Source organism: Colletotrichum tamarilloi (genome assembly GCF_030869305.1).
Source record: "Colletotrichum tamarilloi strain Tom-12 chromosome Unknown Scaffold_37.1, whole genome shotgun sequence".
NCBI lineage: Eukaryota > Fungi > Ascomycota > Sordariomycetes > Glomerellales > Glomerellaceae > Colletotrichum > Colletotrichum tamarilloi.
The window spans coordinates 143,034-166,432 of NW_026849420.1; the positions used below are offsets into that span (position 1 = coordinate 143,034).

At 55.1% G+C, this 23,399-nt stretch overlaps 8 protein-coding genes across 8 annotated transcripts; 6 read left to right on the forward strand and 2 right to left on the reverse strand.

The window, feature by feature from the left end:
- Positions 1–269: 269 nt before the first annotated feature.
- On the forward strand, positions 270–1,742 carry CTAM01_09418 (uncharacterized protein; the record flags this gene model as incomplete). Its single annotated transcript, XM_060525437.1, has 1 exon — positions 270–1,742. The coding sequence occupies one exon, from the start codon at positions 270–272 to the stop codon at positions 1,740–1,742; it is 1,473 nt and encodes a 490-aa protein (XP_060379893.1).
- Positions 1,743–3,221: 1,479 nt separating this feature from the next.
- Positions 3,222–7,530, forward strand: CTAM01_09419 (GMC oxidoreductase; the record flags this gene model as incomplete). The annotated part of the gene is made up of 6 exons (XM_060525438.1): positions 3,222–3,481; positions 3,532–4,967; positions 5,516–5,650; positions 5,721–6,131; positions 6,194–6,643; positions 6,701–7,530. 6 exons carry the CDS (start codon positions 3,222–3,224, stop codon positions 7,528–7,530), a joined length of 3,522 nt encoding a protein of 1,173 aa, XP_060379894.1.
- A 1,547-nt stretch (positions 7,531–9,077) lies between these two features.
- CTAM01_09420 (LPXTG-domain-containing protein) lies at positions 9,078–10,854 on the forward strand (the record flags this gene model as incomplete). Its single annotated transcript, XM_060525439.1, has 3 exons — positions 9,078–9,248; positions 9,317–9,574; positions 9,640–10,854. 3 exons carry the CDS (start codon positions 9,078–9,080, stop codon positions 10,852–10,854), a joined length of 1,644 nt encoding a protein of 547 aa, XP_060379895.1.
- Positions 10,855–12,721: 1,867 nt separating this feature from the next.
- CTAM01_09421 (HVA22 family TB2/DP1 protein) lies at positions 12,722–14,007 on the forward strand (the record flags this gene model as incomplete). Its single annotated transcript, XM_060525440.1, has 3 exons — positions 12,722–12,750; positions 12,908–13,057; positions 13,131–14,007. The coding sequence occupies 3 exons, from the start codon at positions 12,722–12,724 to the stop codon at positions 14,005–14,007; spliced, it is 1,056 nt and encodes a 351-aa protein (XP_060379896.1).
- Positions 14,008–14,556: 549 nt separating this feature from the next.
- Positions 14,557–15,556, reverse strand: CTAM01_09422 (uncharacterized protein; the record flags this gene model as incomplete). The annotated part of the gene is made up of 2 exons (XM_060525441.1): positions 14,557–14,824; positions 14,928–15,556. The coding sequence occupies 2 exons, from the start codon at positions 15,554–15,556 to the stop codon at positions 14,557–14,559; spliced, it is 897 nt and encodes a 298-aa protein (XP_060379897.1).
- Positions 15,557–16,060: 504 nt separating this feature from the next.
- CTAM01_09423 (uncharacterized protein) lies at positions 16,061–16,649 on the reverse strand (the record flags this gene model as incomplete). Its single annotated transcript, XM_060525442.1, has 4 exons — positions 16,061–16,129; positions 16,221–16,285; positions 16,391–16,422; positions 16,585–16,649. 4 exons carry the CDS (start codon positions 16,647–16,649, stop codon positions 16,061–16,063), a joined length of 231 nt encoding a protein of 76 aa, XP_060379898.1.
- Positions 16,650–16,911: 262 nt separating this feature from the next.
- Positions 16,912–19,197, forward strand: CTAM01_09424 (biotin-protein ligase; the record flags this gene model as incomplete). The annotated part of the gene is made up of 5 exons (XM_060525443.1): positions 16,912–16,948; positions 17,008–17,626; positions 17,678–18,277; positions 18,360–18,631; positions 18,698–19,197. The coding sequence occupies 5 exons, from the start codon at positions 16,912–16,914 to the stop codon at positions 19,195–19,197; spliced, it is 2,028 nt and encodes a 675-aa protein (XP_060379899.1).
- A 917-nt stretch (positions 19,198–20,114) lies between these two features.
- CTAM01_09425 (glutathione S-transferase) lies at positions 20,115–21,274 on the forward strand (the record flags this gene model as incomplete). Its single annotated transcript, XM_060525444.1, has 3 exons — positions 20,115–20,344; positions 20,415–20,815; positions 20,901–21,274. 3 exons carry the CDS (start codon positions 20,115–20,117, stop codon positions 21,272–21,274), a joined length of 1,005 nt encoding a protein of 334 aa, XP_060379900.1.
- Positions 21,275–23,399: the final 2,125 nt, after the last annotated feature.

The following is a 23,399-nucleotide window of genomic DNA, read 5'->3' on the forward strand; positions in this document are numbered from 1 at the left end:
TCCAAAATAATCAAGCGGCTCGCAATCTTTTCTGTCTTGGCCTGACTTTTTTATCCTCAAGCTTGCCAGTCACAAGGTGGACTTCAGCAGCCCTACTTCCAGGTACCTTCCAACTGCAGGGTGTTTGAGATTTCAAATCGTGAGTTCCTCACTCTCGCCCACAACCTGATCAAGCCTTCATTTTCTCATCTTCAAACCATCAGATACAGCAAGAAAAGGCATCCATCCCAACATCAGCTCCCACCATCTCTCATCCCCAAAGCTCCAAGATGGTCGTCCCGACTGACCCCAAACTGCTCTCCATTCTCGCCGACAGAGGAGGCGTCAACATCAGACAGCTCGAGGTGGGATACCGTCAATTCGTCGACAAGATGGTTCCCAAAGTCTTGTGGGGAGCCAAACCCTCCAGCATCGACCTCATTCACCCTCACGAGCCCTTCATCGCCCGCCGCGCCTACAAGCTCACCTTTGACGAGCCTCCCAAGACCGGCATCCCCAAGCAGCTCATCCTCGACGTCAAGTTCGGCCCCAGCCCTATAAACGCTGGCGTCTTTGTCAACATCACCAACCCCGTCGGAAACGTCTCCACTTTTGACACGGCAGGGCGTTGCCAAGAGATCGCTCGCTCTTGGCTCCCCGATCTGGTCCCCCGCGTCATCCGCGTTGGTGTCTATGAGACGGATGATGGCGATGTCGATTACATCGTGACAGAGCACATCCCCAACACAGTGACCCTCGACAAAGTCTGGTCCTCCCTCACTCCTCAGTCGCAGGACCGCATCATGGGCCAGCTCGTCACTGCGCTTGAAACCCTCCAGAAGGAACATGGCTTCTCTGAGAAGGATATTGAAGAGGCGCTCAGGGCCGTCGATCTGTCCGGCAACATCGACTACACCGCCCCCCTCGTCCTCAACGGTCCCAAGACCCCCGAGCCGATTCCCCTGGACCAAATCCCCGCCTGGCCTCCGCAGTTCACCTCGCAGAAGCGCGTCCGCCTCCTTCTCCAGCGCTACGCCAGCGAATTCCGTCCCGCCCGCCACCACTCCCCAGCCACCACCTTTACAGAGCGCAAAGACGGCAGCTTCAACATCAGGTTCCCCAGCGCGGATCATCCAATGGACGTCCAGTTTCTCACATGCAGACACATCCAGGAGCTCGGCAGAGCCCTCGTCCTCTGCCACATGGACCTCGAGCCCCGCAACATCCTCGTCAAGCTCGTTGAGCAGCCCGCCAGCGATCCCGCCGATGGCAAACCTGAGAAGGAACTCCAGCTGGCTGGCATCGTCTCCTGGCAAAAGGCCACTTTCGCCCCCTTCTCCATGGAGCGAGGTCTTAAGGATGCGCTGCTCGGCTGCCAGTTCAACTCGGACTACGCGTGGTACAGGCTCTTTGTCGAGCGCACCAAGCACCTAATTCCGGATCAATTCTCCAATGCTAACGAGCATGTGTTGGCGGCCATGGTGAGCATGCGCTTCGCTGCTCGTGCGCTGGACTGCAACTACACGACGACAGCCCACCAGCAGCATTTCTATGCCATGGAGAAGATTACCATGACCTCAAATCGGAAGGAAGGATGGGTCAGAATGCCTGGCGCCCAGGACCATGAGTCGCCTTCGGACTCGGAGTACCGAGAGATGGGCAATGGTCTTGTGCGCAAGCTGCTCTATAACCACTTTCAGACGATTCCGAGACACAGCTGGCCACAGAGGATTGTGGATGCCTTTGCCCAGTATGATGCTTGAGCTGTCGATTCTTGGACAGTCTTTGTCGTGCCGTGGTCACCGGGGGAAGCTACGTTCTTCTGATGACATTAGGAGTCAGAGAGAAAATCTCTTCACGCTTGGGCAGTGCAAATGTTTGCAGAAGACAAGGAAGACTGTCCTCGGCCATCACCTGCTTTGTATCCTGCAAGGAACGTCGTCTTTCCGAAAGTACATAGGGCGTGGGACTGATATGGGGGTTATCGGCATTGTATCAGGAGGAGATGAACGCGCCTAGTAGACTAGCAGATAACTAGGTCTAGACAGCCTCTCATTCAATCGATTGTCCATGACATTGCATTTGCGCCTTGTTCGTCGCCGTCCTGTGCTCTTGGTTTATTGGTGCCGATTTGACATGGCGGGGCAAGGAGCTGAACATTAGGAGTGAATATCGTGCTTACTAAGCCAGGTATCTGTTTCATCAAGGGTCAAAGCTCTGTGGACACTCTGAATCCCTTGGTCACACCAAATTGAACCGCTTTCTTCTTGCAATGTCTCTACTCTGAGGCCGCTGTGACTAACATGTTGCTGCAAAGCCAGACAAGGCTGATTATCCCACAGTTCAAAGCTTACCAGATTCTTTCCCATCCCTGATAGGCGAGGCAACACCCCCGGCGATGTTGACTCTCGGATGTGAAGGACATTGGATCTCAAATTCACCTTATTCCGATCTTGGAGCGTGGTATGGGAATCTCCCATCTATCTCATGATTGCTTTTATCCTCGGGATGGACGAACCAAACGCATCAGAAGTGTTACAACTGGTCTCTCACCCAAGATGAATTGCCTTCCTACCTTACTCATTGCTTTGCTTGGCGTCAAGCATAGCTTCAAACCTCAACTCATGCCACAGAATATTCCGGCAACGCCTCTAGTCCTTGGGGCTCTCACTTAGAGATGAGTGTATGGTTTGCTCTGAAAGTATCGCAATATCCTAGAGTGTTCTGTCAAGGTCAGACAAAAAGCCCTCTTCCATCGAAACCCAGCGACCAGGTTAAAGATAGAAGGCCCGAGTCCTCAGTCCCCCATGTTACTTATTGTCTCACGACATCACCAAGGACGGCAGAAGAGGCCAATCGTAATGTTTCCCCGTAGTGCATGAAGTTACACGAGGGTACTCGCAGTGAGCCTCCGGTCCAGCTTTCTCCTCACGTAACTACTTCCAAGGTTCTCTTTCCTCTCTTTCAACGGCCAGTGGCATTAGGAAGGAAGGCCTATCCGGCATCTTGCCGCATTCACTTGCCTTTGTCCAGGGACCTTACTTCCTTCCCACTTTCACGTCTGCTTTGTGTATTTCTCTCAATTCTTCAAGGCTGCTCACTTTCTACTTTCGTTGGCCTTTTGCCCTTCAATACCATCTACTCTTTCTCTCATTTCCCCTTCTTTCCCTCCTTTTCTCAAACGTCTTTCCTTCACTCAGTTTGTTGAGGGCACTAGAGGATATGCGATCCATCTAGCAACCATGGCGAAGCTTCGCGGCTTTATGATCTTTCTTTTGATATCAACCATCGTCGACGCAGATCTCGCCACGTTCTGTCACTCTGCCGTCGAGCCATCGTTGACCTCATTCTCGGACGACGGATACTGGCAGACTCTGGCAACAACTCGAGCTCCCCAGGAGCCTGAGAGCGCTCCGGCCGGGAAAATCCTGCTAGAAGAGCAGGCCAGCCAGAAGCAGGATGATATAGCCCTTCACCAGATGTGGGCGAGACAGAACCTCACGTAAGTACAAAGTTCACTGCGCCTAGATTGACGCTAACCATATGGTCTAGACCACCCGTTGAAGCGACAATTCAAGTCACCACCGTCACTGTTGTCCGAACGGTGACTGTCGAGCTTGCTAGCCGAACCGAAGTGATCTGGGCGCCTCTTCAGCAGACCTTGACTTTCATCAATCCCACCCTAGTCTTCGAGACGAATATCGTTACCGCGTCGCAACCTCGAAATATTGCAGTGAGAGACGCGGCAGACGCCATCGCATCGGATCAAACGGCGATTTCCGAAATATCCTCGACCGACACGCACTACCTTGAAGGTGCTGGCTTCTCATCGCACCCGGCTCCTGTTCGGAGGCAGACACCAGCTTCAATCAATAGGGTTTCCGTAGTCACCATCGAGATCACGACCACAATAGTGGCGAGCGGCACCATCGTCCGCACTGTCACCATCTTCGAACCTATATTCGTTTCTGTGACGAAGACGCCTACTCTCACGTCGACGATCTTTACAACCACGACCCTTCCCATTAAGGATGGAGGTTCCAACTCACCTGCGATCGCACCATCTCCACCGGCTAGCCACAAGGTCATTTCCAGCGATGGCGCTCAGCAGACTCCATCGTTTGTAGGCCTCAAATCTTCTTCTGTCACGGCAACGACGCCAAAAGCCCTTGAACCCACAGAGCTTTCGGTCGTCTCCAACACCATAGGCGCACCCGAGAGCAGTCGCATCCGCTCAGAATCCGATAATCCTCGCAGTACCTTTACATCATCCTCAGTACTTCCAAGTCCATCGCCTGTGACCAATGACGGTAACTCAGCAAGGGTTGGGCCCGCAGCGAGCAGTAGTCCCTCTATCAGATCAACTTCGACGACGGCTGTTCCACCCTTTACGGAAACTCTTCTTCCTCCAACTGAGCGCACTGCCAGGCCATCGTTGAGTCCTGGAGTAATCGCAGGCGTCGCTGTAGGCGCAACCTTTGCTCTCACAGCTCTGATCCTGCTATTCCTCTGCATACGTCGACAAAGGTCCAAACGCAGGCGACATCTTCAGTTGAACGAAGACGACCGTTACATGACATCTGCCATAGCTGCTACCGCTATGATGAATCGGCCGACATCTAACGCTCTAGCCTACGATCGACCTTGTCATATGCCGCGAACCGAAGGCAGCAGTGGCAAAAGTTCCGAAGAAGAGCAGGTGCGAATTGTCATTCAGCCCGTCCCCAAGAAAAGAAGCATGAGTAGCGTGCTCTCGGCCATACCAAAGGTTTGGCCTCGACCACCGGGATATACCGGCAAGGCATACAGCTTTTCTGCAGGCGGGAGCGGCGAAACGACTCCAAGGGAGCCGGTAGGATGGAGCGTTGAGAGCGAGTATGGAAGCTCGGGCAATCTGGATGCATCGCGAAGTGGAGGATATGAGGAAGCCATTGCCTCGAAAGGGCCGGCAGCAACCCACTCCAGAGCAAATGACAGATGCGAGACGGGTTGGATCAGATGAACTAACGCAATGAATGGAGTAGTTATCCCAAGACTAATGACATACGGGTTGTGCTTTCTAGAAGTGTGGAAAGTTCACCGGTCGCTTTGAGTAAGATGGGGCTCTTTCGCTCACCGATGTAAATCTTACCCGTAATGTAAAGTGAGATCATACCACAATATGTACGACCTCCGTCGACGTATCATTACTCCGTTGTGACAGAACTCAGCACACTGCATCTAGTAGCCTATTCCGAGACCCTGCCCACCGATTCGTATGTCGCACTGCAGAATACAGTTGGGATGTTGCATTGGCACATCACCGGTGCGGGGTTCTTAAATAAGCAAGGTGAGCAGATTTTCATTCAGTCATTGTTGGATTGCACCAAAGAATTGGCTTCAACGTACTTAAAGTAAGCGCTTTCCATCAGACATGGGGAGTTGTTCTGAGGCCGGTCGTCGCTATTCTTCCATGCACGAAGTTCGCCTCCGATTTCCTCAACCACCGGACTGAGCATGGCGTCTAAACTAGTGATTGGACTCCTGTTTGCGACAGCTTCAGTGCTAGGACAACATACTGAGCAGGCCAAAAGAACTTTCGACTCAATCGCTGAGCAGTATGACTTTATCGTGATTGGGGGCGGAGCAAGCGGCCTGGTCGTGGCCAACAGACTGAGCGAAGATCCCGAAAGTGAGTCTCAGCGTCATCAATAGTCTCAAATCCAACATGTTTGATGCTGATTCTATGTGTGTACCCTTAGAAACGGTATTAGTCGTCGAATACGGAGACTTTGCCAACACAATCAACGTCACCGTGCCCTACTTTGCAACATACGACCAGTCGGCGCGCCTCTACAACGTGACGTCGGTCCCTCAAACCCATCTTGGTAATCGTACATCCCGCCTTCGTATCGGTGCTGTGGTTGGCGGAGGCTCCACCGTCAACGGAATGGCTTGGGACCGTGGCTCTGAAGCCGACTATGATGCGTGGGAGGCCCTTGGGAACCCCGGTTGGGGCTGGGCGACCCTTTTCAAATATTTCCAAAAGTCGTCTACGTTCGCGCCGCCTGTGGGTGAGTATGTTGAGGAGTACGGGTACGAATGGAGCGAGAATGCGTATGGCGATGGTCCCATTCAGGTCGGGTTTCCTTCGTGGCAGTGGCCAGAGTCTGGTGAGGTGCCCTCTTGACGGAGTCATGTTCTCGCTGATTAATTTGCTAATGTCACCAAAAAGCTCTCATGGCACAAGCATGGGCTCAGGACATCAAAGTGCACACGTTGAAAGACGGTGCCGACGGTGACAACGTCGGCATTGCATGGCTCCCGCAGAACTCTGGCGGTCCGAACGCGACTCGATCAACCGCTGAGACTGCCTACTTCAATCCAGTCAGCGCCCGCGAGAATCTACATCTGCTTATACGTCACTACGGTGCAGCGATAAAGTTTGAGGGGAACACAACGACCGGCGTAGTGATTGGCAGCCGTGATGGCTCCGAGACCAAGTTCGTGGAGTCTCGGAACGTGGTGCTCGCCGCGGGCGCAGTCCACACCCCTCAACTACTCCAATTGAGTGGCATTGGGCCTCAGAAGCTGTTGAAGTCATTGGATATTGAGGTTGTGGTTGATTTACCAGGTGTTGGTGCGAACTTCCAGGACCATCCTTCCATCTTCATGGTCTACGATTGTAAGTTGAACAGCCACTTTAGAACTCCTGTCAGAAAGCTAATGTCTCTTTACAAAGTTGCAAACGACACATCTATCAACCCCACCCTCATGAACAACGAAACCTTCTACAACGAGTCCTGGGCAGAGTACGAAGCCAACAGAACCGGGCCACACACACACGCCTGGGGAAACCGCGTCGTCTTCACATCCCTCCAAGACCTCGATCCAGACAACTACCAAGCCATCGCAGACGCCGTCACAACCCAAGACCCGCTGCAATATCTTCCTGAAGTCTACGCCGAGAACCCGGCACTCCTCGAGGGCTTCAACCGCCAGCGTGAGATCCTGAGCCAGAGATTCCGCAATCCAAAGGCAGGCGTCATGGAATTTACCTGGGGCGGCGCGGAAACCGTTCCCGTAGCCCTCCAGAAACCCCTCTCGCGCGGCACAATCACCATCAACAGCACGGACCCGGACCCCGGATCCTCCACCCCAGGCGCTGGCGGCGCACAAGTCGACTTCAACACCCTCTCGAACCCAATCGACACCCTCCTCCTCCTCCGCGCCGTCGCCAAAGCCCGCGCCTTCATGGCGAGTCCCAGCGTCGAGACGCTCGCCGCGGTGGAGATCCTCCCGGGCCCGGGCGTCACCAGCGACGCTGAGATTGAGACCCTCATGCGGGAGTCGTGGCTGTCTTCGAGCCTCGATCACCCGGTCGGCACGGCGGCGATGATGCCGCGGGATCTGGGGGGCGTTGTGGATAGTGGGTTGAGGGTGTATGGCGTCGAGGGGTTGTGGGTTGTGGATGCGAGTGTTATGCCGATGTTGCCTGCGGCGCATACGCAGGCCACCGTGTATGCTGTTGCGGAGTACGCGGCTGATCTTATCAAGGGTGCTGGGAAGTGAGTTGGTGAGGGTGGGAAGACGGGACTAGCAAACTAGCAACAGAAGTCCCGTCTTCTTCACAAGCCACTAGGGTTTGCGTCGTGAATTAAGCTTATTCCAACTTCGAGTGCTCCCATTAGCCGCTCGGATCCACCGAGACTATGGTGCGCGCTGTGTTCACACAAATCGAATGTTCAGTATGACTGGGTCATTGAACAAGAACAGTCTGTCGATGCACGCTTATATCATTGCCAGGTGGCCGACCCAAAAGCCTCAGGCCCAGTTAACCTCGCTTCCCTAGCACCCATCCCTCGTCTCCAAGCCTCACAGCCAGCCATCCACTACCAAACGACTCTCATAATGAGCGTCTTCCTCAAAAGTGCATTCACTTTCTTCTTTGCCTTGTTCCTCCGCCCTTTGGAAGTCACTGCCCAAGCTCAAGCATCCATCGGAGGAAGCCTACCGGCGCTTTTGGTAGTCGGTACGGGCCGAGATGCTCGTTTACTGGGCTACCTGAGTGCCTACAAGCTACAATTGAGGGACTCGTATTCCGAGTCTTCTATGAGAAACATTGCGATGGAGGTGGTGTAGCGGGTGGGTTCGTGTTAGTTGCCCCCTTTACCCTCGTCGTCGAGCCAACCCGTCACGGCTTCGGCCACGATCTCAGACGAATACTCTTCTTGAGTCGAGAAGACTTGAAGAGAGAGGTCAAAGGAACGCAATCGATTTCCGCTTCATCACAAATGCTGACGACACCTATTGCTAGTCACGACCAGCTATACACATACAATAGATTCCACAAAGAAAGTAGACAAACCGCAAAAGTTCAATCTTTGGTAGCTTAAGTCTAGTCCAGCCGTTGCCACTAGCAGTGTATCCACAAATTACTCGTCGAACATAAGCCGAGCTCATCGTTCACTATCGCGATGTGACCTCAACCCCCCATGCAACAAACTTGCATTGGGGCCATTTTCCCTTCTTTCCCACAAGATTCGCCCGAGACATTACTGCAGATTCACAAGAAACCCCACCACGGCTCATAATCGTGGCGAAAAAAAATAAAGATTAGGCAATCACCAAAACCCCCCCCTTGCTAGCGTTGATCGGATTCCGTTGCGAGGCCCCGGGTGGGGGGAGCTTGGAACCATGGGAGCAATGAGAGCTTCCTTCAGTGAAACCATACAAGCACACCAATGGGATGGCGTTGATATCTTCGATACCCTGGAACCAGGTGGTCTCAGGGTCGCATCGCACCACGTACCGAGCATCTCGAGTCGGACTGGTGCGAGAGGGGGGACTGCATGTCTAGTCTAAGTCTGCCGGTCCAGATCGCCTAGTTGTCTTGGCGTGTATACTTACCTGCATGATGGTATTTCCACAGATCGCGCCCGTCTTTTCCCTTTTTTTCTTTTCTTTTTTTTTTCTTTGGGGTTGTTTAAAAGCTTCTGGCGCTGCTGTTCTTTTTCCTTTGATTATTAGTTGACTTGGTCACGGCGGCTTCCTTACTTGAGGTTTCCCGACTTTTTGTAGCATTGAAGGGGGACTAGTTTCCAGAGAAGGCCGCAATCATGGCAAAAGCGGACCTTGTCGAGATGCAGCAGCAAAAGGGCGGCTACGACGCCGTCAACACGACGAGCTCTCCGGGCAACACAGACGACGGCGCCAAGAACAACCACCACCACGAGAGCGGCGCCTACCCATACACGACCGATGGCGGCACGGGCGACTCGACGCTCAGGGTAAGTCACAAGCGCAGTCTTCCTCACCGATATCACGGACGGCAACTGACACGGGTACTTGCTGGTAGCGTCTCTTCTCCTTTTGGCAGCTCTTGGCCTTTGCCCTGATCTTCATGTCCTCGTGGGAGGTCATGGCGATGGACATGGGAGCGACGTTCTACAACGGCGGACCGCAGACGCTGGCGTGGGGTATTGTTCTCGTCGTCGTCGGCGCCATGGCGCAGGCGCTCTCCATGGCTGAGCTCGCGACCATCCAGCCCATTGCGGGGGCGCAGTACCACTGGACGCATTTCCTTGCGCCAGAGAAGCACCGGCGGTTCATCACGGTATGTCTCTCTCTCTCACACCACACGTCTCCCGGGATCCGGACTGACATCGGCTACCCTCGCAGTGGATGCAGGGCTGGGTAACCTGGTTCGCCTGGGTTTCCGCCCTCGCGGGCTCCGCCGCCTCGGAAGCAAACATCATGATCGGCCTCGTCAGCACAAACTACCCCTCGTACACCTTCCAGCCCTGGCACATTACCATGGTCATCATTGCCCAGCTCGTCGCCTGCGCCCTCATCAACATGTACGCCTTCCGCACCATCCCCTGGATGGAGCTCCTGGCGGGCGTCCTGCACGTCGTCCTCTGGCTCGTCTTCGTCGTCGTGCTGTTGACGCTCGCGCCCCGCGCCTCGGCTGAATTTGTGTTCTTCGAGCGCACTGTTTCCTCCGGATGGACGAATGGCTTTGTGAGCTGGAATATCGGCATGTTGGTCCCCGCGTGGGGGTTCATTGGGTTTGATGGTGTTGTGCACATGGCGGAGGAGACGAAGAAGGCGAAGCAGGCTGTACCGCGCGCGATGCTGTGGACGATTATACTGAACGGCGTGCTCTCGTATGGGATTATCCTCGCCATCCTGTTTGGCATGGGCGGCGACCCGGCCACGACGGAGGCGATTCTGAGCTCCGACTACCCCATCATCCCCTTACTCTTCAACGCCGCGGGTCCCGCTGCCGGCACAGCCATGGTCGTCGGCCTCCTCGTCATCACTTTTTGCGTCGTCGCCGCCTCGCTGGCATCCGTGTCGCGCATAACATGGGCCTGGGCCCGCGACGGCGGCCTGCCGCGGTACTTTGCCAAGATCCACCCGACGCACCGCGTGCCCATCCGCTCCGTCTGGCTGCCGTGCGTCATCGTCACCTGCCTGTCGCTCTTCACCGTCGGCAACAACGCGACGGCGACGGTGTTTTCGGCGTTTACCGCGCTCTCGTCGCTGGGGCTGTATGGCTCGTACATCATCGCCATTTCCTGTATGCTCCACGCCAGGCTGACGGGGCGGATCGGACACGGGGCCGGGTATCAGGTGCAGTACGGCGGGTGGTCGTTGCCGAGGGGTTGGGGAACGCCTATTAATGTGTATGCGCTGCTGTGGTCGATGTATCTGAGCGTGTGGTTGCCGTTCCCGCAGACGATTCCGGTGACGGGGACGGAGATGAACTATGCGGGGCCGATTTATGTTGTTGTTGTGGTTGGGGCGGTGAGTTTGTGGTTTACGTGGGGGAAGAAGCATTGGCCTGGGTTGAATAAGAGTGCCATTGATAATGTGGTGGCGTATAATTGAGAGTGAGTTGAGATGGGAAAGTCTGGTTTGAACCAGACTTTGTAGATGATGAGTTGTTAGACTACTATAGAGCCTCGTGGAGTTGTGCAATTCGACTCAAGTCTTCGATGGAATTCCTGGCACGAAGAGTAGAAATGAGAGTGATGGGTTGCTTGATCTGATGGATCTCAGTACGATTAGCTTGAGAGACGTGGCAACTAGCGACTCTTCTCGTTAACCGTGTCCTCGATAGATATGGCCAACCTGTTCTCATCTCAGAAAGCCGGTGCCTAGGAATTACACGCGGCCGTGATGACTGGCTACATCAGGCACCGACGGCCTGGGTAAGAGCATTGCGTACGTGGGCCACGAATGCCACGCTGACATGAGGTGAGATGTGGCATCTCCCATCGACAACGTGTCCGCATCCTACACCAGGACCCGGGTATCTGGCATTTGATCTCGCGATGCTGATCCAACAGACAAGTCTCGGTGAAAGGTGAAGATGGAACACCCATGAGTGGGTTGTGTCCCAAAGCGGCAAGATGCGGAGAGAAGCGGTAAGGTGGAACAAGGCCCCGATCGTCGGGCGGGACCGAAGGGCGCTAGCAGACGTCACATGGCGCTCAGATACGGGGGATGCCTGGATGCAAAACACGGTGCCTGTATTAGTCGTGGATGTTGTATGTATTTGGGTGTAGACTGTAGACGGTAGTCAAGGACTCGTTGTATCTAGAAGCGTTAGATGGAGGGAACATGTTTGCTCTGTGAGTCAGGCCAGGAACCAGACTTTGCTGCGAATGAACACATGTCCATCTATGCCAAACAGGGGCGTTGAAAACACGGTGACCAGAAGGTCTCGTGAGTATTTAGAGGGCCGTCTCTAACCTCGGTGAGCCTTGTTGAACAGTTCGAAAGACCTCTTTAAGTTGGCTGCCTCGGGACGATGAGATGAGAGCGGTGTCACGAATCAGCAGGTTCCCTGTCTTCTTCCCTTCCAATTGTCCGGTTTCAGCTCCCTTCCTCTCCGCAGCTTACCTCATCCGTTGACCGCTTACCGTTATCGGCTTATCGCCTGCCCGAGCTGACACCGACGACAACCTTATCGCACCTTATCCAGCCCCTCGATGACGTCCACCGAGGTACCTCATCGCATTGCATCTCGCTGAAAGCACCAAAGCCAAGATCTCACCGGCCGCCCCCTGCCTTGACTTACCTTAGGTATTCTACCTTAGTCAAGTTACTTTGGGTAGGTATGTAAGGTACCTTTCCCACCTAATACTATGCTGCAAGTACTTTGCCGTTTGACCCTTCGATCCAACGGCAAGTGCCCGTGATGTCCGCTGCACCCGCCTGTTTTGTCCTCGTGCTCAGGGACCCCACCTTACCTTGCCCCCCCCAGCGAGCACCGAGCGCCGGTTGCTGCTTCGGCGTGCTGTCTGCTGTGTAAGCTGCCGTGTACCTTGCCTTACACACCCGTCCGCATCCGCAATCCTGCATCTTCCATCTGCTTGCTCCTCCACAGCTTTTGGTTGAACCCTTTTCTTTCTTTCTTCCATTCTGTCTGTCACTCCGTGTCTCGTCCCGCGGCTGGCTGACACTCATTGTCGAGATCCTACCGATACTCACACATTACCTATCAAGCTAGACGGACCTTGCAACCTCAAACGCTACCCCTCGCTGCTCATCCCATACCGTCAGCCCCCCCGCCTGACGTCGGCTTGTGCTCCCTGCGACAGCTGCGCGCGCTGACCGAGCCGTGCAAAGCTACCTGTGCCGACAACGCTCTTCCATCTCTTCTTTAGTTCCGAGCAAACCTTCTTCTTCCCTCTTACACCTCTACCTCCTCTCCACCTTGACGACCTTATCGAGCCCTCATATCGCAACCATGTTTGACATATTCGCCCACCTCTTATCGTGAGTTCCTCTCTCCTCCAGGCATGCGCAATGGGTGCCAGAATACCTCCATGACACTTGCGATACCCTCGGCGCGGCTTGAACTCCACAAGCCTCAACCTTCAGTCCTGCTGGGACACTTTGAACCGCTCGACTTACATGGAATTCCACCTCATAGATCCATCGCTTCCTTCCTCTTCCCCCTCTTCGCCTCTTACAAGGCCCTCAAGACCTCCGACCCGGCACAACTGACACCATGGCTCATGTACTGGGTCGTCCTTGCCTGCGTACTCCTCGTGGAGTCTTGGACCGAATGGATCCTCGTCTGGTACGTTCTGACTCGCAGACTGCAACCAACATCCAGTCTCCCTCTTCCGACCAACCACTAACACCAGCCACAGGATCCCCTTCTACGCCTATATCCGCCTCCTGTTCCTCCTCTATCTCGTCCTTCCCCAAACCCAAGGCGCCCGCATCATCTACCAAACCCACGTCCACCCTTTCCTGCAAGACAACGAGGCCCAAATCGAAGAGTTCATCTCCGAGGCCCACGACAAATTGAAAGCCGCCGGCATCGCCTACCTCAAACGCGCAATCGAGCTCATCAAGACAAACGTCCTAGGCCTGCCCCCAGGCGACCCCGAACCCGCGCCCCAGCCCTCCGCTGCAGCCGCTTCTGCCGGTCACCCACCGCAGTCCTACACGCAGTCCCTCCTCGCCCGGTTTAGCGTCCCCGCCGCGCGCTGGGCTCCCGCTGCCGGGACAGGCCACACAGGCGCTGACTTTTACAACCTCCTCGCCGGCGCCTACTCCGCCGCTACCGGTGGGGGACAGCACCAGGACCTGTCCAAGTCCGGCTCCATTATCCCGCCGAACCTCCAGGGTGGCGAGAGGACGAGCTTCATCGCCGCCCAGCGTGAGCGTCTCGCCTTCCTCCTCAAGGCTCTCGAGCGTGAGGAGGCAGCGACGTCAACGTCGGCGCATCCCGAAACTTTTAGTCGCTCCCTGGGGAGCATGCAGCTCGACGGCAGCGAGGAGGAGGAAGTGACGCAGAGACCGCCGAGCGCGCACAGCGGACTCAGCAAATCGCGGAGTGAGACCGATTTCGAAAAGATTGATGCCGAGAGCGGGGCCGAGGACCTCGGTGGCGATGACGAGGACGGATCCGTTAGGCGGAGGCAGACGAGCGGGGGATCGTCGTGGATGCCGTGGGGATGGGGCGCTACACCGACGGCTGAGAATCCCGAAGGTGGATCTAGCTCGGGCGTGCACAAGTGATTGCCGCCCTTCGGATATGACAACGGCGTTTGTCAATGGGAAATGGAGTTCTTTGCGCGGCGGTGTATGGTGACTTTTGCATGATTTAAATGTTCGGCTTGGGCGACGGATATGGAGTCATGGTCGATTTATGATACACCCGAGAGTGGATGTCATTCCGGGACCAGCAAAAGCCTGCGCTCCCGCACGATTCCCAACCAAAGGGGGGCTGAATAGACCTGGGAGTCGCTTTCAACAGCCGACCACCGTTCCTGAGAGAGTGGCCTCTGTAGTGATTGTGTCTTAATGTTTTGATCGACCGCTATGCAAAGGTCTATGCATCTACAGCCCTTACCTCTATCCCGAGGAGGGCCATGATATACGTCTAATATTACAGTTGAGATCCCTACTCTTGCGACCCATCTTACACATATCCCACCCATCTAGTCTTATTTATACAAATTTTTTATCCATAAGGTCTTTGCGGGCTCGCACGATGCCCGTCACGTTCCCCAACAGCGCGGAACTGACCTCTTTGTAAGGTTTATCGTCCTTGGGCGCCAGACACTTTTAGTTGGTCTTCTTGTAAGGGTACGCCAACGGCACGTCTTTACGCGTCCAGACGAGCTTCTTGCGCTTGGTGGTGACGTGCTCGGCCCAGACCTCGTCGGCGTACTCTTTGCGGAACTGGCGGATGAAGACGGGGTCCCAGAGGTCCGAGGCGACGCCGAGGTCTTTGCAGCAGCGCATCAGGGCGTTTGATTTGCAGCCTTCGACGGCGGAGGGGAGGTTTTCGACGGAGAAGTAGCCGTTTTCGCCCTGGGCTTGGGAGATGAAGCTGTGTGGATTTGTGGGTTAGCTTTGCTTTGCTTAATGCAATTTCAGGAAAGTCCGGGGGGGGGGGGGGGGGCAAAAGTCCAAGGACATGGAAAAACACGTACCGTCCTTCCGCGATGAGAGCGTATTCTCTAGTGACGACCTTCTCTCCGACGACAACATCGCCCTTGGGTACGAGGCCCCACCCGCCTGGACCAAAGGCCTGGTTGAGGATGCGGCGGTACTTGATCTCGGGGAGGTAGATTATGCCGTCGGGTTTTACCTCGACGTCGGACGGGTTGACGGGTTGGAGGAGGATGTCGACTACTTCCTTCGGGAAGCGAGCTGTGCCGAGGCCGTGATAGGATGTTGACCAGTCTATTGGCTGCTGCTGTTGCTGCTGTGTTTGTGGCGTTTGCTGCTGCGGCTCTGGGGCGGTTTGGGATTGAGGAGTGGGAGGGACGTATGCTGGTGCTGTTGGGAACGTTGTCGTCGCGGGCGCGGGTGTGGGTTTAGGTGCTGCTGCTGCTGCTGCTGAGGAGGAAGAGGATGGTTTCGAGGCTTTCGCGGCTGGGGAGGGTGTCTTTCTGGCGTAGCTTGAGGTTGTTGTGCTCTTTGCGGGGGACGGGGCGGCTGCGGTCGCGGAGGCGGCTTTGTAGCGCGAGGTTGTGGCTATGCGCGCGACGGGGGTGAAGGTTGTTGCTGTTGCTGTTCGCGATGCGCGGAGGAGGGGGCGCATGGTGAAGGAGGCCATTGTGTGAATGAGGGCGACTTTTCGCCCTGGAGAGTGAGTTGCTTGGGAAGGATTAGATGGCGTGTCCGGGTGTAGGGTTGAAGAGCTGTGGGACACACGCGCGCGTGAGAGAAAAATTGGAGAGAGAGAGCGAGAGTGAGGTGGTTGTGGATTGCGCGGTGTCGATGATGCTCATAGACTCCCGTGGCGGCGTGTAGGATGAAGGAGGATTAATGAAATTTGGTCGGCGCGGGTGAATGCGGCGCCCGGGAGGCGGGAGCTTGGGCCACGTTTTTGGAGCTAGAACACTGTGCGAGCGACTTTTTCTTTTTTTTTTTGCTTCATCCCGTCGTTGTTGGCGTCAGTCCGCTTTGGGACAGGCAGTGAGTGAGTGAGTGAGTGAGATGGTCAACGGGAATGAGATGAGTTGCGATTCGTTTCGTGATGATTTTTAATCTACAGTTGTTGATACAAGTGGTGTACAAGCTTCAGATAGCGGACCAAAGACTCATTCTCGGAGTTGAATCACGCATCCTTTGCGTCCGTCCGGCGATCGTTGCCCTGCTGCTTCCAACAGCTCTTGAAATGCTCCATCTAAGATAGTATCAACCATTGTCGGCTTTAGTTCATCATGTACCTCATTGCAGCGCGAGACAAGAAGAACATTCGGAAGAAGCAGACATACCTCGGCCGTACACTGCCGCCAGTCCTTCTTCTCGAAATAGCAATCTGTCAACTTGGCATTCTCGTCTACAGAGACAACCAAGGTGGAGGTCAAAGTTAGCGCCGTGATCCAACTGTCTGTTCGCGATCTTTTCCGCTGCGATCCGGAGAGAGAGAGGAGTCGTTGCGTACCTGCGCAACCCGTGCTGAAGATGCGCTTGTCCCTGCATGGTTGTTAGCCTTTGCTTCTTGTTTACTTGTCTCTCTCTGCTCGTTTTCCTCTTCTACCTCTGCCTTTCTACATCGTGAGCAACATCAATTTGCCGTACGAGACAAGACAAACTCGACGAGTTGAGAAGAGCAGAAGAAAGGTCCATTTTACGTACCAGTCATCAGGCTCGTCGTCTTCCGTCGACGACTTCTTCGCCGTGTCACTCTCCTGCTTGGACATCTTTTTTATCCGTCTTCCTCCTCAGAGTTAATTGTAGGTCGTTGAGCAGACGTTGTTGTCGTCTTGTGTCGGCGATTGAATTGTTTTGCAAGGTGCGAAGTGAGTTCTCATTCGAAGTAGCACCGCCGGAACTTTGTTGGGGGTCCCAAGACAGTGCCGAACCAAACCCCGAAGCTACAACGACGCTCGCTACTGAAACTCACTCACTCACCACCTCGAGACTCATCTCATCCCTCATCGCCCTCACTCACAGACTCTCACCATGGCCTCACGTAAACTCAATGTGCTGGTCTACACCGGTACCGAGTCCCCCTCCCTCAGCCATTATAGCCCACATTGACTCACATACAACCCCTAGGCACCGGCACGACCGTCGAATCGGTCCGCCACTGCATCTACTCCCTCCGCCGCCTCCTCTCCCCAACCTACGCCGTCATCCCCGTCGCCGAGGCCGCCCTCCTTAAAGAACCCTGGCAGCCCACCTGCGCCCTCCTCGTCATCCCGGGCGGCGGCGATCTGGGCTACTGCCGCGTCCTCAACGGCCCCGGCAACCGGCGCATCGCCGACTATGTCCGCCGCGGCGGGGCATACCTCGGCTTCTGTGCCGGCGGGTACTACGGCAGCCGCCGGTGCGAGTTCGAGGTCGGCGATCGGACGCTCGAGGTTATTGGGTCGCGCGAGCTCGGGTTCTTCCCGGGGACGTGTAGGGGTGGTGCGTTGAAGGGGTTCGAGTACCATTCTGAGAGGGGCGCGAGGGTGGTAAGGCTGAATGTGAAGGAGGGGTTTGGGGAGGGGGATGAAGTGTTGAGTTATTATAATGGCGGAGGCGTCTTTGTCGATGCTGAAAAGTTTGAGAATGTGGAGGTTCTTGCGCAGTATGCTGATGAGATTGCCGTTGATGGGGGAGCTGGGAAAGCGGCTGTGATTCACTGCACAGTCGGCTCTGGCAATGTCATCCTGACCGGCCCTCATCCAGAGTACGTTCACCCTGTACTCCTTTCAAAACCCGTATGCTAACAAATTTACAGATTCGCAGCGGCAAACCTCAACCCGCAACCCCAAATCCCCTCCTACGAAGCCCTCGTCTCCTCCCTCGCAGCAGCCGACGCAGCCCGCGTAACCTTCCTCCGCGCATGTCTCTCCCGCCTCGGCCTGGATCTCAGCGCCGACCCCTCCGCGCCGCCCTCCCTCTCGCGCATGCACCTCACCTCGGCGAACCACGTCGAGGTAGGCGAGATGCTCGCGTCCTGGGAAGAGGCCATTACCCGTGAGACCGGCCAGGGACGGGATGCCGATGAAAAAGAGGAGTACATCCGCGGCGAGCACGACGTCTTCCGCATCGAGAAGTTGTCTTCGCGATGGGATGTCGACGAGCTCAAGCAAGCTTTGCCGTCTCTTGGTTCTGGGGAGGGAGGAGAAGGTCGGATGCTGGACTATGATGCCTTGGTCAAGGTAATTGTCCCGCATGAGGAGGAGTGGCCGGACGCCAAGGAGACGCCGAGTTTCAACCATCGGCTCTTTTACGGCTCTCTCAAGGAGTATCGTGCGATCGAGCCTGCGGCGGAGGAGTGGGGTGATACGCTCATGTATGGCGAGGTCGTCACCAGCACGAACACTCTCATGGATAAGTATGGCCCCCTTCTCTTTGCCCCTTTATTCACCCACGAGGAAACAAGAAAGCCCTCTTAGCTAACGATACCTATCTTCCAGGAACCCCAAACTGCTCGCTCACCTCCCAACCGGCTTTACTCTCACTGCAACAACCCAAGTCGCCGGCCGCGGCCGCGGCACAAACGTCTGGGTCTCGCCGGCGGGCTGCCTTATCTTTTCGACCGTCATCAACCACCCGGCACACCTAGCCGCCTCCCACCCAGTCGTCTTCATCCAGTACATTGCGGCCATCGCAATCGTCGAGGCCGTCAAGTCGTACGACACAGCCTGCGGCGACGTTCCTGTGAAACTCAAGTGGCCCAACGACATTTGTAAGTATACTCTTAACCAAACGTCATGAAAGTGCTGCATAGAATTGTATCCTGACAACAACAAAGACTGCCGCGACCCAGCCTCAACTCCCCAAGACCCCTCCTACGTCAAAATCGGCGGCATCCTCTCCAACTGCGCCTACTCCCAAGGCGCCTACCAAATCGTCCTCGGCATCGGCATCAACACGACAAACTCGCGCCCAACGACCTCCCTCAACGCCATCGCGCCGGCACCACTGAAGATGGCGGGTGGCTTCCGCCTCGAATCGCTGCTGGCACGGATCCTCACCCGCATCGAGGCGCTCTACGCGCAGTTCCGCCGCGAAGGGTTCTCGCGCGACCTCGAGGAGCGGTATTACAAGCACTGGCTCCACTCGGGGCAGAACGTCACGCTCGAGGCTGAGGCGGGCGCGAAAGCGAAGGTTGTGGGGATTACGAGGGATTGGGGTATGTTGAAGGCTGTTGAGGTGGATGGGATGGGGCGGGAGACGGGGAGGGTGTGGGCGCTGCAGAGTGATGAGAATAGTTTTGATTTCTGGAAGGGGCTTGTGAAGAGGAAGTTGTAGGTCTGGATACTGTGACGGGTATCAAGTGAGGCTTGGCTTCTATAATTATCGAAGTTGTGGCTGGCGACTTCGTATAGAGAGTCCAAGGGATCTATGCGGACCGTATCTCGCTGAGTGAGACGAATACCTTGGGATACTTGGAAGCTCATCCTGCGTGACAACCTGTCATCGGGCAAATCAGGGAGGCACAGGAAGGGAGGGCCATATCCCGGGAGCAAAACGACTGTCAATCCTCAACAGCTACAGCCGCAAAAAGGGACTCCTGCTCAGAAGCTTAAGATGGTTATACCCCTAATCCTGAAGTTCAGAGCTACCAGCCGAGTTGCTGTAGCTGTTGCTTTCGAGCCTCCATGGAGTCATTCATTTTTCCTTTTTTCATACCTGCAGCACCACGCGTCACATTTCTCGCCCGATTCGAGTCGACAATTCGTCTCATGGGACCAACTGCGGGAGTATCCGGGTGCTTATGGTCAGCTTCATGCCGCATCTGGATAGCTGCACGGAATGCATTCCGGCTTACACCCCCAAAACTCACTCACCGAACATATCGAATCAAGATTCTCAAGCGACCCTGTCGTCATGTCTTGCAAGCCTTGTTTCAACCATCGAATTGTTATTGAGTTATCTGCTAGTAATCGGCTTATACGGTGCTCAAGCCCCCGTTCGCCAGTCTCACCATCGGCCTTGAGAGCCCCGATCTCTCCGTCTTACATCCCCCACACGGAGACTGTGCCGCTCGTCACCTCGGAGACAATGCGGAAACAAACCTAGGCGGAAAATCGTAAGAAAACATGCCATTCTAGAAGCCAGAAACCTCTCGGCCCACCCAATGATGACAGGCTGCATCATCGTCGAGCATCTTGGAAGAAGTGAAATAAATACCCCAAGTCTTCCCATCATCATACAGTATATCCATCATGAGCTCAATTTTGATCATCGGACGGCGCTTTCATCGTTCAATACCATCCACCCGCAGCATCTCATCCCCGAACCTCCGCCTAAAGCTCATCACCGGCACTCACGCTCGGATCAGATTCGCTCACCTCGGCGCGCTCACCCGCAGGTTTTCAACTGCGCGATCATTCGCAACATCAGAACAACCCCTCAAAATGGCAACTGAAGAACTTCCAAAAGTCAAGCTCTACTGGTACTTCCATCTCATCGCACCCTCAATCTCCCCATCCCTCATCCACCCAGTAAAACTCACCAGTCATAAGGCTCAACGACTCTCGCTCCCAAAATACCCTCTGGCTCCTTGAAGAGCTCAAGATCCCCTACACAGTCCAACTCTTCCGCCGCGCCCCCAACCGCCTCGCGCCTCCCGAGCTTGAAACCGTTCACCCGCTCGGCAAGGCCCCCGTGCTCGAAATCACGCCCGAATCAACCGACGAGGACCCCAGCCCTGCACCGATCCGGCTCGCCGAGAGCGGGTACATCACGCAGTACCTCGTCGAGCATTTTGGCCACCGGAAGCCCGGCCTCGTGCCGCCGCGGTGGAAGGCCGGGCGGGAGGGAAAAGTCGGCGGCGAGACGGAGGCGTATGCGCGGTTTTGGTATTTGTTGCATTATGTTGAGGGGAGTTTCTTTCCTGTGATTGTGCAGTTTCTTCTCATCAATGGTAAGCACCTCTCCCTCCCCTTGGATACATATTCACTTCCTGTCAACCTCTATCATACGAGATCCTGACCTAGATTGACCTGTAGTACTCAAATCATCCAACGTCCCCTTCCTAATCCGCCCCCTGACCTCCCTCGTCGCCTCCAAAATCTTTTCCCTCGTCATCTTCCCCAATGCGCAAAAGCACCTCGCCATGCTCGAGAACTTTATCAAGACTGCGCCCGGGGTATCAGCCGGCGGCGGTGGGTTTCTTTGCGGACCGGAGCTCACAGCCGCGGATATTCTCATCAGCTTTGCGCTCATCACGGCGGACGCGGAGAATGCGTGGGACTCGATGGGTAGTTGGCCTGGTGGGTCAGTGAAGGCGGCGCATCCTGTGCTGTTTGAGTATGTTGAGCGGTTGAAGAAGGAGCCTGGGTATTTGAGGGTTGTGGAGAAGGTGAAGGAGATTGAGGGGTGAAGAGGTGGTGATGAGAGAGTTCCTTGATCTTGAGTTGCTTCTCCACGAGGGATCACTCGACATTGCGATGCTTCAATTGACCGTGATACTCTTCGGCAGTCGACGTAGGCGTCTTGTGACTGGTGAGGGTCGGACCGGCGCTGAACATTCATTATCATCATCGTCATCATCATAATACTCTGATTTCCCAGAAGGAATGAAAGTTTCATCTTCAGATATCAGTCAAATTAACATGATTCATGAGCTCTCAAATTCTGAGGCCTATGATTTTCAGAATGCATTGCCATCAAGATACCGTGAACTAAAGTTACCACCAAATTGAGGTTTGCATGGGTATGATACTCAGAGTGCGATGTTAGCCCTAAACATGCACCATCCAAGTCCGTCAAATGTGAGAAAGAGACTTAGAGAGAAGTATTTTAAAAGCAGTAGTACGTTTTTATGACGATCATAGTGGTAGGGCATGCGGAGTCTCACCTTCTTTGTGAGATTCCAGCTTCGATGCCGCGTGGGATGATCACGGCAGTCTCGAGTGCAGTAGCACGTCGCACAGACTCCCCGGCAAATGGTTGCAGCTGGCACCGGCAGTACGGTGACATCTGATCCCATCTCACCCATGAAGAGAAGAACTCGGCCACAACACATCCAACAAACCACCCGACACAGATCTTCCACCCGCGAATACAAGCTTCTAGATCGGCCCTTTCAGCTCCTCGGGAAGATCCTGACAAGGCCTCTTTTAGGGACCGGATCTAGACGTCGGGAAGCACAGTCTCCGCCATCAAGCTTCTGGCGCCCGTAAACCTTTTGTGCGCTGTAGCAGGAGCAATCGACGCAGACACACAATAGATCGCTATGGCGGGGGTGACGGGCCGGAAGCCTAGGTGTCCTCTATGCTGCCTCATCACCCCATCAGAAATTGCCATCAAATAGGGCGGTCGATTCTCTCGGTCCCACTTGACACATCTCTCCGATGAGATGTCGTTAGCCGAGTGAACTTGAAGGGCAGAGGACGCAAAGAAGAAGCTCCGAGGATGCAGAAAGTAGCCGTGTCGGGACTACCTAGAGAAGAGTGTGGATGGGCGAGAGATGCATGACCTGACAGTGGTGGGCAGAAAATGCAATCGTCGTTGCCCGTCAACATCGCCATCGCCATGAATCGTCTGGTCTTTCTTTGTCCACCGCGCAAGTATCAGCTCATCCACAGATGCTACGCTCTACGACAACAGACAGAAACAGTGGGCGATTGCGCGTTGAACCATCGCAACGAACCTTGAGACGAAGCATACCATCAGACTAGAACATTGAGAAACAAACCGGTCCCACCAATCGGCGCGGCAATCAAGCCAGGTCCTTCCGGATCGGGAAAGTCCCGGACGGCACTCCGTGCTGCCATGCCACCATCGCCTGCGGGGTGGCACATGTGGTCGCGGGATTTGCGGTGTGGAGGGGTCGAGCGAGAATGGAGGTGCATATCCAGATGCCTGCGGATAAGAGAATGCAGAAGTTTGTGTGGCATCTCTGACCCCGCATCGACGAATTCGACAGCGACTGGTGCGGGAACTCACTCGAGTTGGAGACGTCTCTTCTTTTCCCTATCTGTGTCTCGTATATCTTTCGAGGTTATCGTGAGATGACAGCCGGAGTTGTTTCACTCTCAGCCATCAAAATGTTTATCCCCGTTTCACCAAGATGAGATGACAGCGGAGGTGAAGCTGAAAAGGTGACAGGACACATCACTCACGAACCGTTCAAGAAAGCTGAGTAGCTGGAATGTGAATATCCATCCCCATCCCCCTCCATCGGCCTCTTCCGCCGAGAACACCAAAAGAAACAGATGTCCATCCAATCGCGATCCCAGCCGTTTAGCCTGGGACTTGCATCTGGCACACTTAACACTCACTCACTCGCTCACTCACCTTCCCTTTTGCCTTTTCGGGCAGACATGGACAAGCCCACAAAACCCACACACACATGCGCACACTCAAAGGCAGACAGATAGACACATCCACACACCAGGAGCCAATGCGCCCGCGCTGACGAATTGAGTTGATTGTTCTTCCCTTCGATGAGGAAACTCCCCCACACCCGGGAACAATGGGTGGGCCGGGACTCGGGAGGTGCT